Consider the following 16,452-nt stretch of genomic DNA (forward strand, 5'->3'; position numbering starts at 1 on the left):
GATAAAATTTTCTAATATTGTTTAAAGAAGGATAAATTTGTTTTTGAGCACATGATAATAGCTTCTTTTAAAATTTATGACAGTTTACGACATTTAAGACTATCACCAAAAAAATTTTTTTATTAAAAATAATCATTATTTATTAAAAAAAAATAAATTTAGTAATTGCTTCTTTAAGCATTAGAACTGATATTTTTTTGTACACATGTATGTACACGTACACATTGTGCGTAGCCATTGCCGCTTGTTGTAACAACTCCCTCCGCGCGCCTAGCAATCTCAAGGTTCAAGCGCTAGGGAGGGGCGGCCGCCGCGGTCGGGCGCTCGGCGTGCTTGCATTTGCCGGTAGGCCGGGCTAATACAGAAAATTTTACAAGTCTATAACTCGTTAACTATTGTGAAAATGGAAAAACGATGAGGATTTTATGTTCAGCTTAATGCGCTCTACCTGCTTATAAAAATTGCATAAATCTTTACCAAACACCCTGTATATATATATTTTGTAACATAAAAATAAAATATTACATAAAATCATCAATTGTTACATTAAATTCTTACAATAAAAAAATTAAAAACAAAATAAAAATTCTTATGTAAAAAATTAAAATTATATCTAAAAGAGATATTTCAATATCAAGACCTACAATGTCGACTTTGCAACTAAAAAGAGAAATGAAAAAAAGCACTGTTTATATTATTTAATAGAAATTAAATGTGTATCCGTATCGGCCTTTTCGATTACTCAATGTATTTCGTTGCGGCGACATTTAGCTGGACCTTATAATAATTAATCATTGTGACGAGAAGCCGAGTTTGTTTTACAGATATACGCGCGCGTTACTTTAACATCAAGGAACCGAAATAATCTGTTGACTATCACACAATATATTGCTTACGTACTACTACTACTATATATAATTAACGCTCTCGTTCATTAAGATTCTGCGCTTAACGATTACGAGGTTGATTCTGCTTAATGTTTACTGTAGTAAAAAAAAAAAAGAGAATTGTCATGTGTCTGTTCAGTCGCAACTAAAAAAAATAAATGTTACACACTTGGGGGGGGGGGGGGTTCTCGCGTGACAAACTCAATATCGGATTCTTCTCATTGTCAGAGAAAAGAGGGAAGAGACGTGATGAGACAATATGACCATATTTCCTGTTCTATTGTTATGACGCATTACAAGGAAGCGATACAATTTTTCGAACAAATAACAATGTTGAAATGGCGATTAAATCTGCAATGAAATAATATTTATAGGTTTTAAATTCAAGTTTTAAAGTATTAAAACTAAAACGGATTTTTGGAGTTTTATTTCTGCAAATCCTTTAAACCTTGTTATTTGATACAAGATGCACTCGTGCGTGTCGGTTTACAACATCTCGACAAAATCATAAAAACAGTTAGACATGAGATAATTACGTTAATTGCATTTAGAAATATCTTTAATTTAGCTTGAATGTCTGCGAATGGAGCAAAATGAGAATTTAGGTCATCTATTTTATTTTAATCATTTGTTGTTGCTGACAAATTTTTTTTTAACGTCCTAGTATCGGCTAAGGCAATACGAACAGATGACATCTTCAGCCAATCTTTTATAGAATCTTCAATTTTGTTCACTGCAGCGTTTGGTTCGACGCTTTTTACAATAGCTGTAAGAAATTTAAGTACATTTACTAAATATGATTGACAATGTTGTAATGCTGACTGGCTTTAAAGGAAAAGGAAAAAAGACAAACCTATGGTCAAATCTTTTATTTTTAAAACCTTGAAAGCCTTTTTGGGTGCTCTTCCTGCCCAATTAAAGTTCTTACCATAATTATCCGTAATTATTTTTTCTAATGTTCTTTTTGTTATTTGGGCAATTGTTGTACCACCCGATATATTTAAGACATTCACTTTTAAAAAGACGATATAAATTTAATAAAAAAGAAAAAAGGATTAGAAAAAAAATAAACAATATGCAAAAATATTTGAAAAGAATCTATCGTAAATTATATTAAAGATATGAAAAAAATCTGTATTTTTTTATTAAGCCATAAAGCTAAGTCTTTGAATAATATTTAGTGGTTTTATGTTATTTTATTAAAAACTGCGAATGTACTTTTATTCAATTTATAATAATTGTTATTTTTTCTTTTTGATATAAAATAAAGCCCTGTATATTTAATATGCTTATTTGTATATACTAATTAAAACATGAAACATTATTGTTCTTAAAGTTTTATACTAATATCATTTTTTAAGATAAAAAATGCTAGACACGCTAAAAAATGTTACGAAGGTTTTATTTATCAAATATTCAAAATTTTGTCTTATTTTTAAAAATTGTTCAATATTTTTCAACTTCTCATCGGTATCAACTGGCATTTCAGGAACATTTTTTACATGGGATATGTTTGATAATTTAAAATGTGCAAAGAGTTGTTTGAGCATCGGAAGAAGTAAGTTCATAGATTTTTCTATGCTTACTAATTTTGTTAAAACGAGACAAGAAAAATCTGAAAATCACATTCTACATTAGAACATTTAAAAAATAGAAGAACAAATCTCTCTCTCTCTCTCTCTTTCTCTCTCGGATTACTTTGTTGTTGATGATTTTGTTTTTCAAGAAAAGAGCATAGTCCTGAGGTAGTGTTTAATTATATGTATAGAAGTCATTTTTTATTCCAGAAATATAAAAAAAAGTTAAGAAAGACAGAAAATACTAATATATAAAAAAGTTAAATAATAAGTGCTAAATCTTGCAATACGTAGAGAACAAAATATAATGATTAACGAATCTATGTTAAAAGTGAACAATTAATTAATTAAAGCCAAAATCGGTCAGAAAAGAGACTTAAATCACACATAAATAAAAGTGAAATTTAAGATGTCATTCTGAATAATATGTCTCAATGTTATCGGTAAGTTATGTTTTTTTATAAATAATTATTGTTATTGTATTAATAGCTTTATAAACACAAAATTAATATCTTACTTGATTCGTCAAACTCCGAAGTAATCATTGTAGTTTTGACTATATTTTGCGAAGAATTAACTGGTTTTTCTGAAAACTTTTGAGAGTTAATTGCAGCAGATGTACATTTTGAAGCACCGATAGTTATCGATGTTGATGGTTTGGAAGGAGTGATTATAGATTTTGAAGCACTAACAATTGTCGATGTTGATGGTTTGGAAGGAGTGATTATAGGTCTTTTCAGTAAGGTATTATTATTTTTTGTTAGCGTTCTTAACATAGAAAGTTCTGGAATTTTATCGTGTGCTGTTTCTTCATTATTATCAGACTTTGAGGAATCAGAAATAATTTTATTTTTCCTCGATTTTCGTTTTGGTCGCTGGTTGTGTATATGTTCTGCATCAGTTTTTAGAGTAGATGTAAATTCAGCATCTACTAATCGCTTCCTTGCATCATCATAAGAAACTAAAATAATCATCTATAAGTTAGAAACTTTAAAATTAAATATTATTAATTCAAAAATCAAAAGTGCATACAACGATATAAAATAATTAAACATAGTATGGTAAAAGTGTAATACAAAATTTGGTAGAAAAAATCTATTGCAAATATATAATAAAAGAAAATAAAGAAATTTGTCGCAAATATATAATCCCACATAGAAATTGGCATCCAGTGGATGTCCAATGGACGTTCATTAAATCTCCATAGATCCATGGGACGTCTATGTCCATGGTGGAAGTCAGATGGACGTCCATTAGAGGTCTAGTAAACTTCCTTAATTCCATTGGAGATTTACCTCCATGGCGGAAGTTAGATAGACGTCCATTAGGGATCCAGTAAACTTTCATGGCTCCATTGAAGATTTACCTCCATGGCGGAAGTTAGACAGACGTCCATTAAAGATCCAGTAAACGTCCATGGCTCCATTGGAGGTTTACCTCCATCGTGGAAGTTAGATAGACATCCATTAGGGATCCATTAAACATCCATAGCTCCATTGGATGTTTTCTTCCACAGTGGAAGTTAGATGGACGTCTATTAGGGATCCACTAAACTTCCATAGCTCTATGGAACATTATTTCCATGATGGAAGTTAGATAGACGTCCATTAGGTATCCATTAAACTTCCATAGCTGTATGGAACATTTATTTTCATGGTAGAAGTTACCCAGACAACACGCTTATCAGAATGAAAACTTTAAGAGAACTTTTTTAAGAAAACATTTAGATATCTTGGAAATGATGTCCAAATGGTAACATTTATCAGAGACGTCTACTAAGAGAGGTCTTTGAGATATCTCATGGAAGAGTTTTATTTAAGTTTCTTGAAAATGTTATCCTTATGATATCACAGCTAAATGATATGAGCTTAATATCTCATAAAAGATATCACAATGCTGTCCGATTTTTGAACCGTCCATGCGCGTCGTAGTTGACTCAGAAATTACGCAACATTATAACATTCTGAATGAGAGATCCATTTGATATTTAAAAAAATTATCATAAAGATAATGTTTTTAAAACGGTTTGTCTACAATTACTGTGCACAAAAAAATGCACAATATCTAATTTATCAAGTACTGAACAAAAACAGAATAATAAATGTACTATTCAATTTTTCTTAGAATATATGATCTTTCTTAGAATATAATTAACCATCTAATTAACCATTTGAACGCTTCAAAGTATTAATGCTAAATAGATCGCGATTTTTTTCATCGAATTGTTAAGGTTACGGAAAAAGATAAATTTAACAATGAAATTAATAAGTAAATAAATTAATGCTGTTTATTTTTAATATGTTTTGCAAAATTTAATTGCTTTTATAAAAAATAGTATAATTGCGTCAGTTTATAACATATAGGTATATGTAGACAATAACAAGTACCCATATCGATGAGACAAATTGGCGTAGCAGATAGAGTACAAAGTTCGTAATCCTAAGGTCCCGGGTTCAAAACCCACCAGCGGCAAGTAAGAATAAAATACAATAATATAATTTAAATTTAATTAATAAAAATTTGTCCTAAATTTAATATGTTGATAAAAATAATTTTTAAATGAAATTTTTTTTTCGTCAATCATCTATCGAGGCTCCATAAAGCCTCTACCAATGATCCACAAAACATCAGTCATCCATCGAGGTTCTGTGAAGCCTCTATTAATAATCCACACAACGTCTAATAGATCTCTTCGACGACGTCTAATGGAGGTCTATTAGACGTACGCAATGCGGAACTGTGGATTTCTAATGGGTCTAATGGACATCCACTGGAAGTTCAAACTTCCATGGCAGACGTCTAACGGACGTCTATTGGAGGTTTCATTTCTATGTGTGATAAATTATGTGATAATTTATTCACATATCTCAGATATATCTTTTTTGCAGTATGAATACAGCAATGTATTACAAAATATTAGTAAATATTAGTAAATCAATATATATATTATCTCGATCATTTTACTTGTGCAATAATAAAGTATTGTTAATGCTGTTTAGTAATGCTGCTATGCTGCGAATCTGGTTAATCTGCTCGCACGTTTATCACAAACATAACCTTGTTACGATTTGACTAGAGAGCATCGATCTAACTCTGACTGAGGGAGATGAGAGATGAGAGTGGTGAATTCGATCACGTGACTTTTCTCTGAATGCCTCTGATATTGGTTGCAGGCGCCAAATCTCCTACTACTTATAAAACATTTTAAAGACGTCTTAATATGATCCGATTTTAGACTTTGTGTTGTTTGGGATATAATAATGTATGGATATGAAAAATTTTTATTTAAAAAAGTTAATCCTTCTTATATGCAGAAATGTGAACACATTTCTTAAACGTTAAAAACTATGATATCAGAAACGTTTTTTATTGCAACGTTTCTTATTGGTGCTTAACGGTTAAAAAATATTGGATACGTTTAGAAAACGTTTATAAAACAAACATGTGCTACCTGGTCCCGATTGCCTACTGCTTCGTTTGCACACACAAAAATAATCAAGGTACAAAATACATATTGCACATGTTATATTATTACGCTCATACATATTGCACACGTGACGCTATTGCACACGTTATTTTTTTATGCTCATATGCATTGTACACGTGACGCTATTGCACAACCTATGTGGAACAGTACGAAGCGTGGACGCGCACGCACACACACACACACACACGCGCGCGCGCGCGCGCAAGAGGAGATACAATAATGTCACGTGTGCAATGTGCACGTGTGCAATAGCGTCACGTGTGCAATGTGTATTTTGTACCTTGATTATTTCTGTGTGTGCAAACGAAGTAGTAGGCAATCGGGAACGTAGGCAAACGGGACCACCCCGCACGAATCCATTCATCATCACCTGCAATTAAGCCTAAAGTTAAACGTGTTTCTGAAAATGTTTGATAAGTTTCTCCATTTACAGTTTTTAAATCATTATAACACGTTGCACCTTTAATAGTTAGTAACAACAAACGTAAATGAAATAATTCTGTTTGTGTTGGACTAACTGAATACATTCGTCCTATACAATTATAATAATTATTACGTTTTACCCAGTGTATTACGTTTCGGCCATTTACCTTTTTTTTCTTGAAAGTATAATGTTGAGGAATTTCTATGTGTGTGATGTTGTGTGTGTTAAATTAATTACGTAATTAATCTTTTATAAAAAAAATTGCCAAAAAACAAATATGCTAAAAAATAATTAAGAAAATAAATCCTTTAAATAAATTTACAATTTAATTATTTTAAATTACTATTATATATTATAAATTATCCAAACTGTTTCTTTTTAGCGTTTTAAAATTATCTTTTAATTTTTAAAAAATGGTTAATTACGTCATTTTTTAAAATTACTATTATATATTATAAATTTAAATCTATATTTTTTTGGTATTTTTAAATTATCATCTTTTTTTAACAAAAAATATTTCTTTTTTATATTTTTTATTTATTAAATGTTTAAATACGTAATTATTTTAAATTACTATTATAAATTATAAATTTATATCCTAACTGTTTCTCTTTTTTGCATTTTTAAATTATCATCTTTTTTATTTAAAAAAAATGTTTAATTACGTATTTTTTAAAAATTACTATTTCTTTATTTTTAAATTATATAAAAAAATTTATTAAAAAACGCATTACTTATCTTAAATTCTTTGTTTCTCTAACACAGATGCGCGCGTGAACGCTTCTAAGACGTGCGCTTTCGTTCGAATCCATAAAAAAATTATAAAAAAGATAATTTTCTTTGCAAAAAGACATACTCTTGAAATAAATTAATATTATATTATAGTTAGTTAAATTAATTATGTAATTAATTATATCCTAATTGTTTCTTTTTTTTGCATTTTAAAATTATCATTATGCAAGAAAAGAAATCCTTTGAATAAATTTACACTTTAATTATTTTAAATTACTATTGTATATTATAAATTTAGGGGGGGTCCCGTTTGCCTACGTTCCCGATTGCCTACTGCTTCGTTTGCACACACATTTTGCAGGAATTCACAATTGCCGATATTCCCGATTGCCCACGTCCCGATTGCCTACTGCTTCGTTTGCACACACAAAAATAATCAAGGTACAAAGTACACATTGCACACGTGACGCTATTGCACACGTGCACATTGCACACGTTATATTATTACGCTCATACACATTGCACACGTGACGCTATTGCACATGTGCACATTGCACACGTTATATTATTACGCTTATACACATTGCACACGTGACGCTATTGTACAAGTGCATATTGCACACGTTATATTATTACGCTCATACACATTGCACACGTGACGATATTGCACACATGCACATTGCACACGTGATATTATTACGCTCATACACATTGCACACGTGACGCTATTGCACACGTGCACATTGCACACGTTATATTATTACGTTCATACACATTGCACACGTGACGCTATTGCACACGTGCACATTGCACACGTGATATAATTACGCGCATACACATTGCACACGTGACATTATTGCACACATACACATTGCATACATGACAATTACTACATGGGTTTGCGACTTTCCATGCACCCCTACCGACGGGGTGGGTGCAGGAGGGGGGGCGAAGTCCCCCCTTGCACCCCCCGCGCGCGCGCGTGTGTTTGTGTGTGTGTGTGTGTGTGTGTGTGTGTGTGTGTGTGTGTGTGTGTGTGTGCGTCCACGCTTTGTACTGTTCCACATGGGTTGTGCAATAGCGTCACGTGTGCAATGTGTTTGCGCGTAATTATATCACGTGCGCAATGTGCAATAGCGTTACGTGTGCAATAGCGTTACGTGTGCAATGTGTATAAGCGTAATAATATAACGTATGCAATGTGCACGTATGCAATAGCGTCACGTGTGCAATGTGTATAAGCGTAATAATATCAGGTGTGCAATGTGCACGTGTGCAATAGCGTCACGTGTGCAATGTGTATGAGTGTAATAATATAACGTGTGCAATGTGCACGTGTGCAATAGCGTCACGTGTGCAATGTGTATGAGCGTAAAAAATAACGTGTGCAATGTGCACGTGTGCAATAGCGTTACGTGTGCAATGTGTATGAGCGTAATAATATAACTTGTGCAATGTGTATTTTGTACCTTGATTATTTTCGTGTGTGCAAACGAAGCAGTAGGCAATCGGGAACATAGGCAAACGGAACCCTCTCTAAATTATATCATAATTTTATTGAAAAAAGCAATAAATTTACAATTTAATTATTTTAAATTACTATTATATATATTTAAAAAAAATTTTTTTAATGTTTAATTACAAAAATTACTATTTCTTAATTTTATTGAAAAACGCATTACTTACGTTACGCGCGCGAGAACGCTTCTAAGACGTGTCCTCTATTTCAAACGCTTTTAAGACATACGTTTTCTTTCGTTCCTCTATTTCAAACTCACCAAAATTCTCCTTATATATAACAATCTCACGTTTATCTCTCTTCTAAATTCAAAATCTATTTGATTTGACAAATATAACAAAATACAATCGCGCTGACAGTCACGCTACGCAAAACGAGACAAGCGAGAGAACTAATCAGCGACGCGGAAAAGAGGCCTCAAGGCAACGATACGGACGAAATTTACACAAGTGACACGGCTTTTTTAGAAAGAGATTATATAAAAAATATATGTGTATGTTCCAATATATATATGTATGTACATATATATTTACATATTATATATATATATATATATATATATATATTACACAGATAATATGTTACAAATATACCATATATAAATATGTTTTATATAAACGTACATACACATATATATGTTATTATTTATTGTTATTCACAATAAAATAAAAAATATTTATATATTCTGGTTCTTAAATAATCTAAAATGATTGTGTATATAAAATAAAACCATTTATATGAGAAATAATCAATAAAATACGAGAAACTTACGAGATATAATTATACTTTATATACGTCATTAAAGATTTGTAATATATAACATATAATATATAATTGAAATTAAATATTAATATCTAATAGTATTTCTAATCGTAAGTAAATTTATACATTGCGTGATTTAGGAAAAGGAGAGCGAGAAGGGGGGAGGGAGGAACGAAGAAAGGGAATAGGGGGAGGAAAGGGGAGTAACTGATTGATTGAATTTATTTAGATATCTCAGCTATTATGTTACGTAAATTTACATATATGCTTTTTTAGCATTCGCTTAAATACTTCTATTTTATCGCAACTTTTTATCTCCGCTGGTAACGCATTATATAGTTTTACTCCCCCATAGCACATGCTTTTTTGCGTACTTCTATTTCTACAAAATTTAATTGCAATAGTTCCATCTTGTTTTGTTTTTCTACTATCTTCATTTCTAATTCCTTCTAGTCTATCCCTTAAGTGATTTGGCGCCAAGTTATGTAAAATCTTAAATATAAATATGCATACATTATAGTGTAGTTTCTGTTTTATGGACATAAATTGCAACGCTTGTAACATATGTTCTATTTTAGTATACCTATTACATTGTAGTATTACTCGCATAGCTCAATTCTGTGCTATTTGCAATTTATTCAATTGTGTTTCTTCCCATATCTACTAGTAATGTTGCACAATACTCAAAGTGGGATGCTATTATCGACTTACATATAATACCTCGTGTATGTCGATATGTGGTTTCTTATCCTATTTAAAAAACCCGTTTTTTTCAATCTTCTTTAACATATAATTACAGTGATCCTTAAATCTAAGCTTATCATCAATAATTGTACCTAGGTACTTTATTACGTCTACACGCTCTATTTCCGTTCCGTCTAAACATTTCAACATAATATTTCCTTTTAATTCCTTTCTTATACTTCTCAAAACTATAAATTTTGTTTTGTTCGCATTCATTTTTAGCATAATCAATCTCATCCACTCTTTTACTATATTAAATATTAAAGTCTTTTTTCCTTCTATTTCTACACTACCTTCTCCTTCTACATATATTAGCGTATCATCCGCGAACAACATTTTTATACTATAGCCTTCTAGGCAAATTTTTATTATATCATTAATATATATAATAAACAGCAAGGGCCCCAACACAGATCCTTGTGGCACACCGTGCTCAGTCCGCACTAATTTTGAACAATTATTACCAATACGAACTTGTTGCAATCTATCTGTAAGATATGTTTTTATCCATTCTAACACATTTCCTCTAATACCGTACTGATATAATTTTTCTATTAATTTATTTCTATTTATTGTTTCAGATGCTTTTTTGAGATCCGTAAATATTACTCCTATTACTTTCCCCTTACTAATTGATATTTTCCAATCATTGACAACAGTTTGAATTGCTGTTTCACACGAATAATGTTTCCTGAAACCTGATTGATTCTCTGTTATATACTCATTAGATTCAAAGTAATCCTCGATTTTCTTAACGACTTAACTAATTCTAACACTTTCTCACACATCGGTAGAATATTAATAGATCTAATAGATCTTCTTAATAGATCTTTGCTTGCTTTTTTAGCTTTTTCAGTTTTTGGTATCGGTATTATTGTCGATGTTTTCCAACTTTATGGGCAACATCCTGCTTTTAGGGATTGATTAATAAAATTAAGAAATTTTTCTTTAACGACTGGTAATATCCCTTTTAATATATCGGTAGTTATTTCCTCTTTTGTACCTTTTTTGCGGTAGCTGCATAATAATTGCTTCTAAGTCCTTTGTGTTAATTAATTTAAAGTCTTCAAAATATCCCTTATCCTCAATAACATAAATACTTTTTCTGTTTACATTTTTATTTATACCTTCTATAGATTCTACTATATTCTGAATACTTTGTACATAATACATATTAAATTTATCAGTTAAATTATATTCAATTGTCTTATCTAGTATTTCAAAGTCCATGTTATTTACATCTTTTGCTTCTAGCTGTTGGTTCCCCTTTAACTAATTTTTTGGATAAAGTTCCATTAAGCGCAAACCTCCGATCGCGCTGAAATTTTAACCAAAGCTCACCTTGATTAGAGAAGAAAGTCCTTAAAAGGATTTTTGACAACAAAGTCTCGTTTGCCCCTCAGCCCCCTTTAAAGTTTTTACAGTTCCTACTAAATATCGCCGAAAATATTGATTTTAGAGAAAAAGTTTGAAACCAAAAATGAAGCTCATAAAAAGCTCTACATAAGAGGTTATATACATTTTTTACGTAAATCTATTATTTTGGCTGTTATGACCCAAAATAACTTAGCGGGGGTTTAATTGCAAATTTGAAAAAAAAAAGTAATTTTTTTAGTTTAACATAAAACAAAAATATTTCTATAATCTTGTTTCGCGAGAAATATATCTCGTTTCGCGTAGAAATTCACAAAGGGTTGTGCAGAGAACGCGTGGGCGAAGGAGGGGCAGAGCCCGGCTGCACCCGCTCCCCGTAATTCAGATTCCTACATTATCGACACTCATTCGCTTGTTAGTTTTAATTTATTCCGTCACTTATTCTCATATACAGTCGCACACGCACGCGCACACTTACTCGTGTTTAAACTTTACCAAAGTTTAGATTATTCGATTTGCGTGAGAAGCATACTTTTGATATTTTGAAGTTTCTCAGTAAAAGCTAGATATACATGGAATATTCATAAAATCCAAAATTAACATTTTAAGAATATTCCAAAACATCCCGGAATATATACAGAATATCTAGTGAATGTTCAATTAAGCGCAAAATATTCTATCTGTTTTGCATGTTTTAGAAATATTTTTAGGATGTACATAAAAAAACATTTAGAGAATATTCAATGTATATTCCACTACTTATTTTAAATAATACAGTATTTATGTATATAGATTTATACAGTAAAAATATTTCTAAAAGAATGTTGGGTTTTAAAAATAATTTTAGAAATTACTTAAATATTTATTTATAAATATTTATTTTTTTACAAATATATTATACATTTATACAATATAGTTATTAAATAAAAAACGCGTAAAATATGAAAAGAAAATATTATTACTTAAAATAGAAGCAAATTCAATTATATTACCTTTGTAATAATTTGAGATAATATTTTTAAAACAAATCTATGTAAAGAAATAGGTAGCCAATCCACTTGTAGTTTTTCGATATGACAAGCGGTCGACTGTATGACAACTAACGGCTCATTGTAGAACTGACTTCAGATTGATCTAAAAACATTTCATTAATATGTTATGAATATTCTATACACATACCAAAATGTACACAGAATATTTCTTATTGCACATTCAAGTAGTGTTCGTAGAATATTCTGAATTTCACGATTATTTGAAGATTCTATAAACATTCTTTTATTATTCCGAGACATACGGAACTTTTGGAATACAAAGGGAATATTTCAGGAGTATCTAGTGTTTGCTAGGTTATACCTAAAAGTAATTCTTACTCATATTTATTTACTTATTAGTTTTTATTTATTTGTTTATTTATTTTAATATTTGCATTCATTCTGATTATCTCAAAATGTTTACTTTATTTGAACAGATATAGACAGAAAATACAATTTATTTACATTAGCCACTATGTTATCTGACCACTCCAAAACTTTGCAATCGTTACGATTAGCTTGATTCCGGTGATAAAGTACTGCGCCAAACACAAGAAAACAGTAGCTTTATATGAATTACGGTTAGTTTGTTGACAGTTCGTTTGTTATGAAAAAAAAAAAAATATCATAACGTAACTGTTGCAGTTTAAACGTGGTTTGAACGATGTCACACTTCTTCTGAAATATGTCTACTTATTTACTTACTGTTTTGCTACAAATATGACATTCAAACAAACAATACGAGACAGTAGTGTTATGGATAAACAACGATCAAGTATCTCGAGAAACAGTTGCAGATCTCTTTTCCTTCTGTAGAAAAATCTGCATGATCGCTCTAGATCAGCAATTCATACAAGAAAATCAAATAAGAGGGCCCGATAAAATTGTCGAAATTGATGAATGCAAAATTGGTCGACGCAAATTCGAACGTGGACGTAATGTTGAAGGTTTTTGGGTTCTTGAGATTTAACGTGGACATCCAGTCAACTATCGATTTGAAATATGTTCGGAAAATAAGAGGGACTAAAATACATTATTAACACTTATTAAAAAACATGTAGCATTCGGAACCCTTATCCATACAGATTGTTGGAAAGGATACTGCGATTTAGAAAGTCACGGTTATAGTTATTTTACGGTCAATCATTCAAATGAATTTGTTAATTCAGAATCCGGAACTCATACACAAAATATAGAACTATACGTTAAATTATAATAATGTTTATGTTTTATTCTAAATTATAAAAATATTTCTGTTTTATGTTAAACTGTAAAAAAAATTACTTTTTTTTTCAAATTTGCAATTAAACTTTTTTTTACGTTAAATAAATATATATAACCTTTAAATTAAAAAAATTTCGAATATTTAGTAAAACAGAAATTTAAAAAAATGTTTGACGGGGTCAATTTGACCTCCGCCGAGTTATTTTGGGTCATAACAGCCAAAATAATAGGTCTACGTAAAAAATGTATATAACCTTTTTTGTCGAGCTTTTTATGAGCTTCATTTTTTGTTTGAAACTGTTTTCTCTAAAATCAGTATTTTCGGAGATATTTAGTAAGAACTGTAAAAACTTTGAAGGAGGTTGGGGGGCAAACGAGGCTTTGTCATCAAAAATCCTTTCAGGGACATTCTTCTCTAATCAAGGGCAAGCTTTGTTTAAAATTTCAGCGCGATCGGAGGTTTACGCTTTTCGGAACTGTACCCAATTCTTTTAATACATTCCACATATTTGTAGGATCATCCCTATTTTCATCTATCATAGCTTCATAATACCCTTTCTTCTTTTCCCTAATTAATTTTACTACTGTATTCCTCTTTATTTTACAGTACCCAGCTGCATTCTGCATTTTCAGTTATAATTTTCCTAAATGTCTTATCTCTACTAGTTGCTGGTTTCCTAATCTTATCTGATAACCACATTTTTCCTTCCCAGACTTTCGGAATTATTTTCGTGGTGCTATAATATCCAGCGCATCGACTATACTATTTATAAACCTACAAGCTCGTTCGTTGGTTTCTTAAGCTAGACTTTGCCTTATATTTTTTTTACTAGTAGACTAAATTCCTCAATGCTAAATTTATTGGATGTTTACGATAATGGCTATCCGAGTAATTTTCTCTAGGATCGAAATATATGATAAGCACAACCATCTACTATCATCATGATTCGTGACAACTCAATGCTGTTCGGTATAGCCAAATCATCACGAGCAAGTTGCGACTTGCGAGTTCCGTGAGTTTGTAGCAGGTAACCTAAAAAGTACGACATAAATAATTTGATTATTACAATTAAAAATAATCTGTTTTTAATGTATGATAAGATTATTAACTTTAAAATAGTAATTATATGTAACACAATCATGTATTTTTAAAGTATTGTCTAAAGTAATATCAGAGATTATTTTATTTACAAATATTTATTTTGTCTATCAAGTTTCTATCATAACGGTATTATTTCAAAACCTAATATAATATTTTAATTAAACATTGATTCTCAATAAATGTTATTATTTATTATTAACTAACATATATATTAGAAAAGTCATCTTTTATTAAACGGATGGTGTTAACACTTTGAAACAAATGAGATAAATTATGTAAAATTACTAAATAAATCATTATTAATAATATTTTTTAGATTACAAGTAAAATAAAAATTTAAGTATAAATATTTTTCTTTCTTGTAACAACTGTTAATGATAAGTTGCATGGTGTTATCATTATTTAAAAAAATCATGTATTTTTAGGTATAAATATTATGCATGAATATTTCACTAATGTGAAACTAATAATAATGTTTACAATAAATTTTTTTAATTTGTAATACAAGTGCATAGTAAATTAAAATATACTGTAAACACAATAAAAAAATTTTTGTTTGTGCACTTTACTTAACGCTATATACAAATCTATTAACATTTATGAACAAAATGTTGGATTATTTTTTTCATACCTTATATTGTATTATTATTAAAAACAGATTATTTTTAATTGTAATAATCAAATTATTTATGTCGTACTTTTTAGGTTACCTGCTACAAACTCACGGAACTCGCAACTCGCAACTTGCTCGTGATGATTTGGCTATACCGGACAGCATTGAGTTGTCACGAATCATGATGATAGTAGATGGTTGTGCTTATTATATATTTCGGTCCCAAAGAAAATTACTCGGATAGCCATTATCGTAAACACCCATTATAATTTCTCGCAGTAAATACTTTATATTTACTAACATTTTTCTTTTTTCCTAACGCAATTTTTATCCACGCATGATCCGTTATTTTAGGCTCATGGACCACATGTACCTGTGCCACATTATTAGCAAAGATTCAGTTTATCATTGTCTGACTGTCTTTCATAATTCTCGTCGGTCTATTAACTAGTTGTTTCATACCTAGATTAGATATTATTGTTCGTAATTTATTTGCGTAAAATGAATCTATCTTAAAATCTATATTAAAGTCTTTTACTATCATATATTTCCCTTTTATCATCAAATCCTCTACAGCTTCTTCTAAGAACTTCAGAAAATCGCCATCAGAGGCTCAGTGAGTGATATACTCATCATCAACGCGCCTTTATAAAATTTTTCTTTTATCTATCGCAACGCACCAGCAATTCGCACTTGTAGATTTAATTCATATCAATTCATATTTAATGTCTTCTCGTAGGTATAATATTGCACTTCTTGTATTCCTGTTCTCTCCATCACGTCTGATTATATCATAACCCGGCACATTTTTCTATCTTCTATTTCAGACGTTAGCCTTGTTTCGGACAATGCAATAACTGCTGGATGAATCTTGTTTATAACTTGATTATGTATTTCATCTTTATGCGCTATCAAACTTTGCGCATTCGTGTACAGTATCAGTTCCTCTTCTTTCTGTGATTGCTAGTTTGTATCC

The 16,452-nt window shown here is 30.4% G+C and overlaps 1 protein-coding gene across 1 annotated transcript; it reads right to left on the reverse strand.

Moving 5' to 3' along the window:
• Positions 1-1,171: 1,171 nt before the first annotated feature.
• Positions 1,172-3,564, reverse strand: LOC114254771. The gene is made up of 4 exons (XM_028191878.2): positions 2,982-3,564; positions 2,298-2,502; positions 1,741-1,901; positions 1,172-1,653 (listed from the first exon to the last, which is right to left on the reverse strand). Exons 1-4 carry the CDS (start codon positions 3,436-3,438, stop codon positions 1,508-1,510), a joined length of 969 nt encoding a protein of 322 aa, XP_028047679.1. The 5' UTR covers positions 3,439-3,564; the 3' UTR covers positions 1,172-1,507.
• Between the last annotated feature and the right edge of the window lie 12,888 nt (positions 3,565-16,452).

The sequence above is a fragment of the Monomorium pharaonis genome, chromosome 10 (genome assembly GCF_013373865.1).
Source record: "Monomorium pharaonis isolate MP-MQ-018 chromosome 10, ASM1337386v2, whole genome shotgun sequence".
NCBI lineage: Eukaryota > Metazoa > Arthropoda > Insecta > Hymenoptera > Formicidae > Monomorium > Monomorium pharaonis.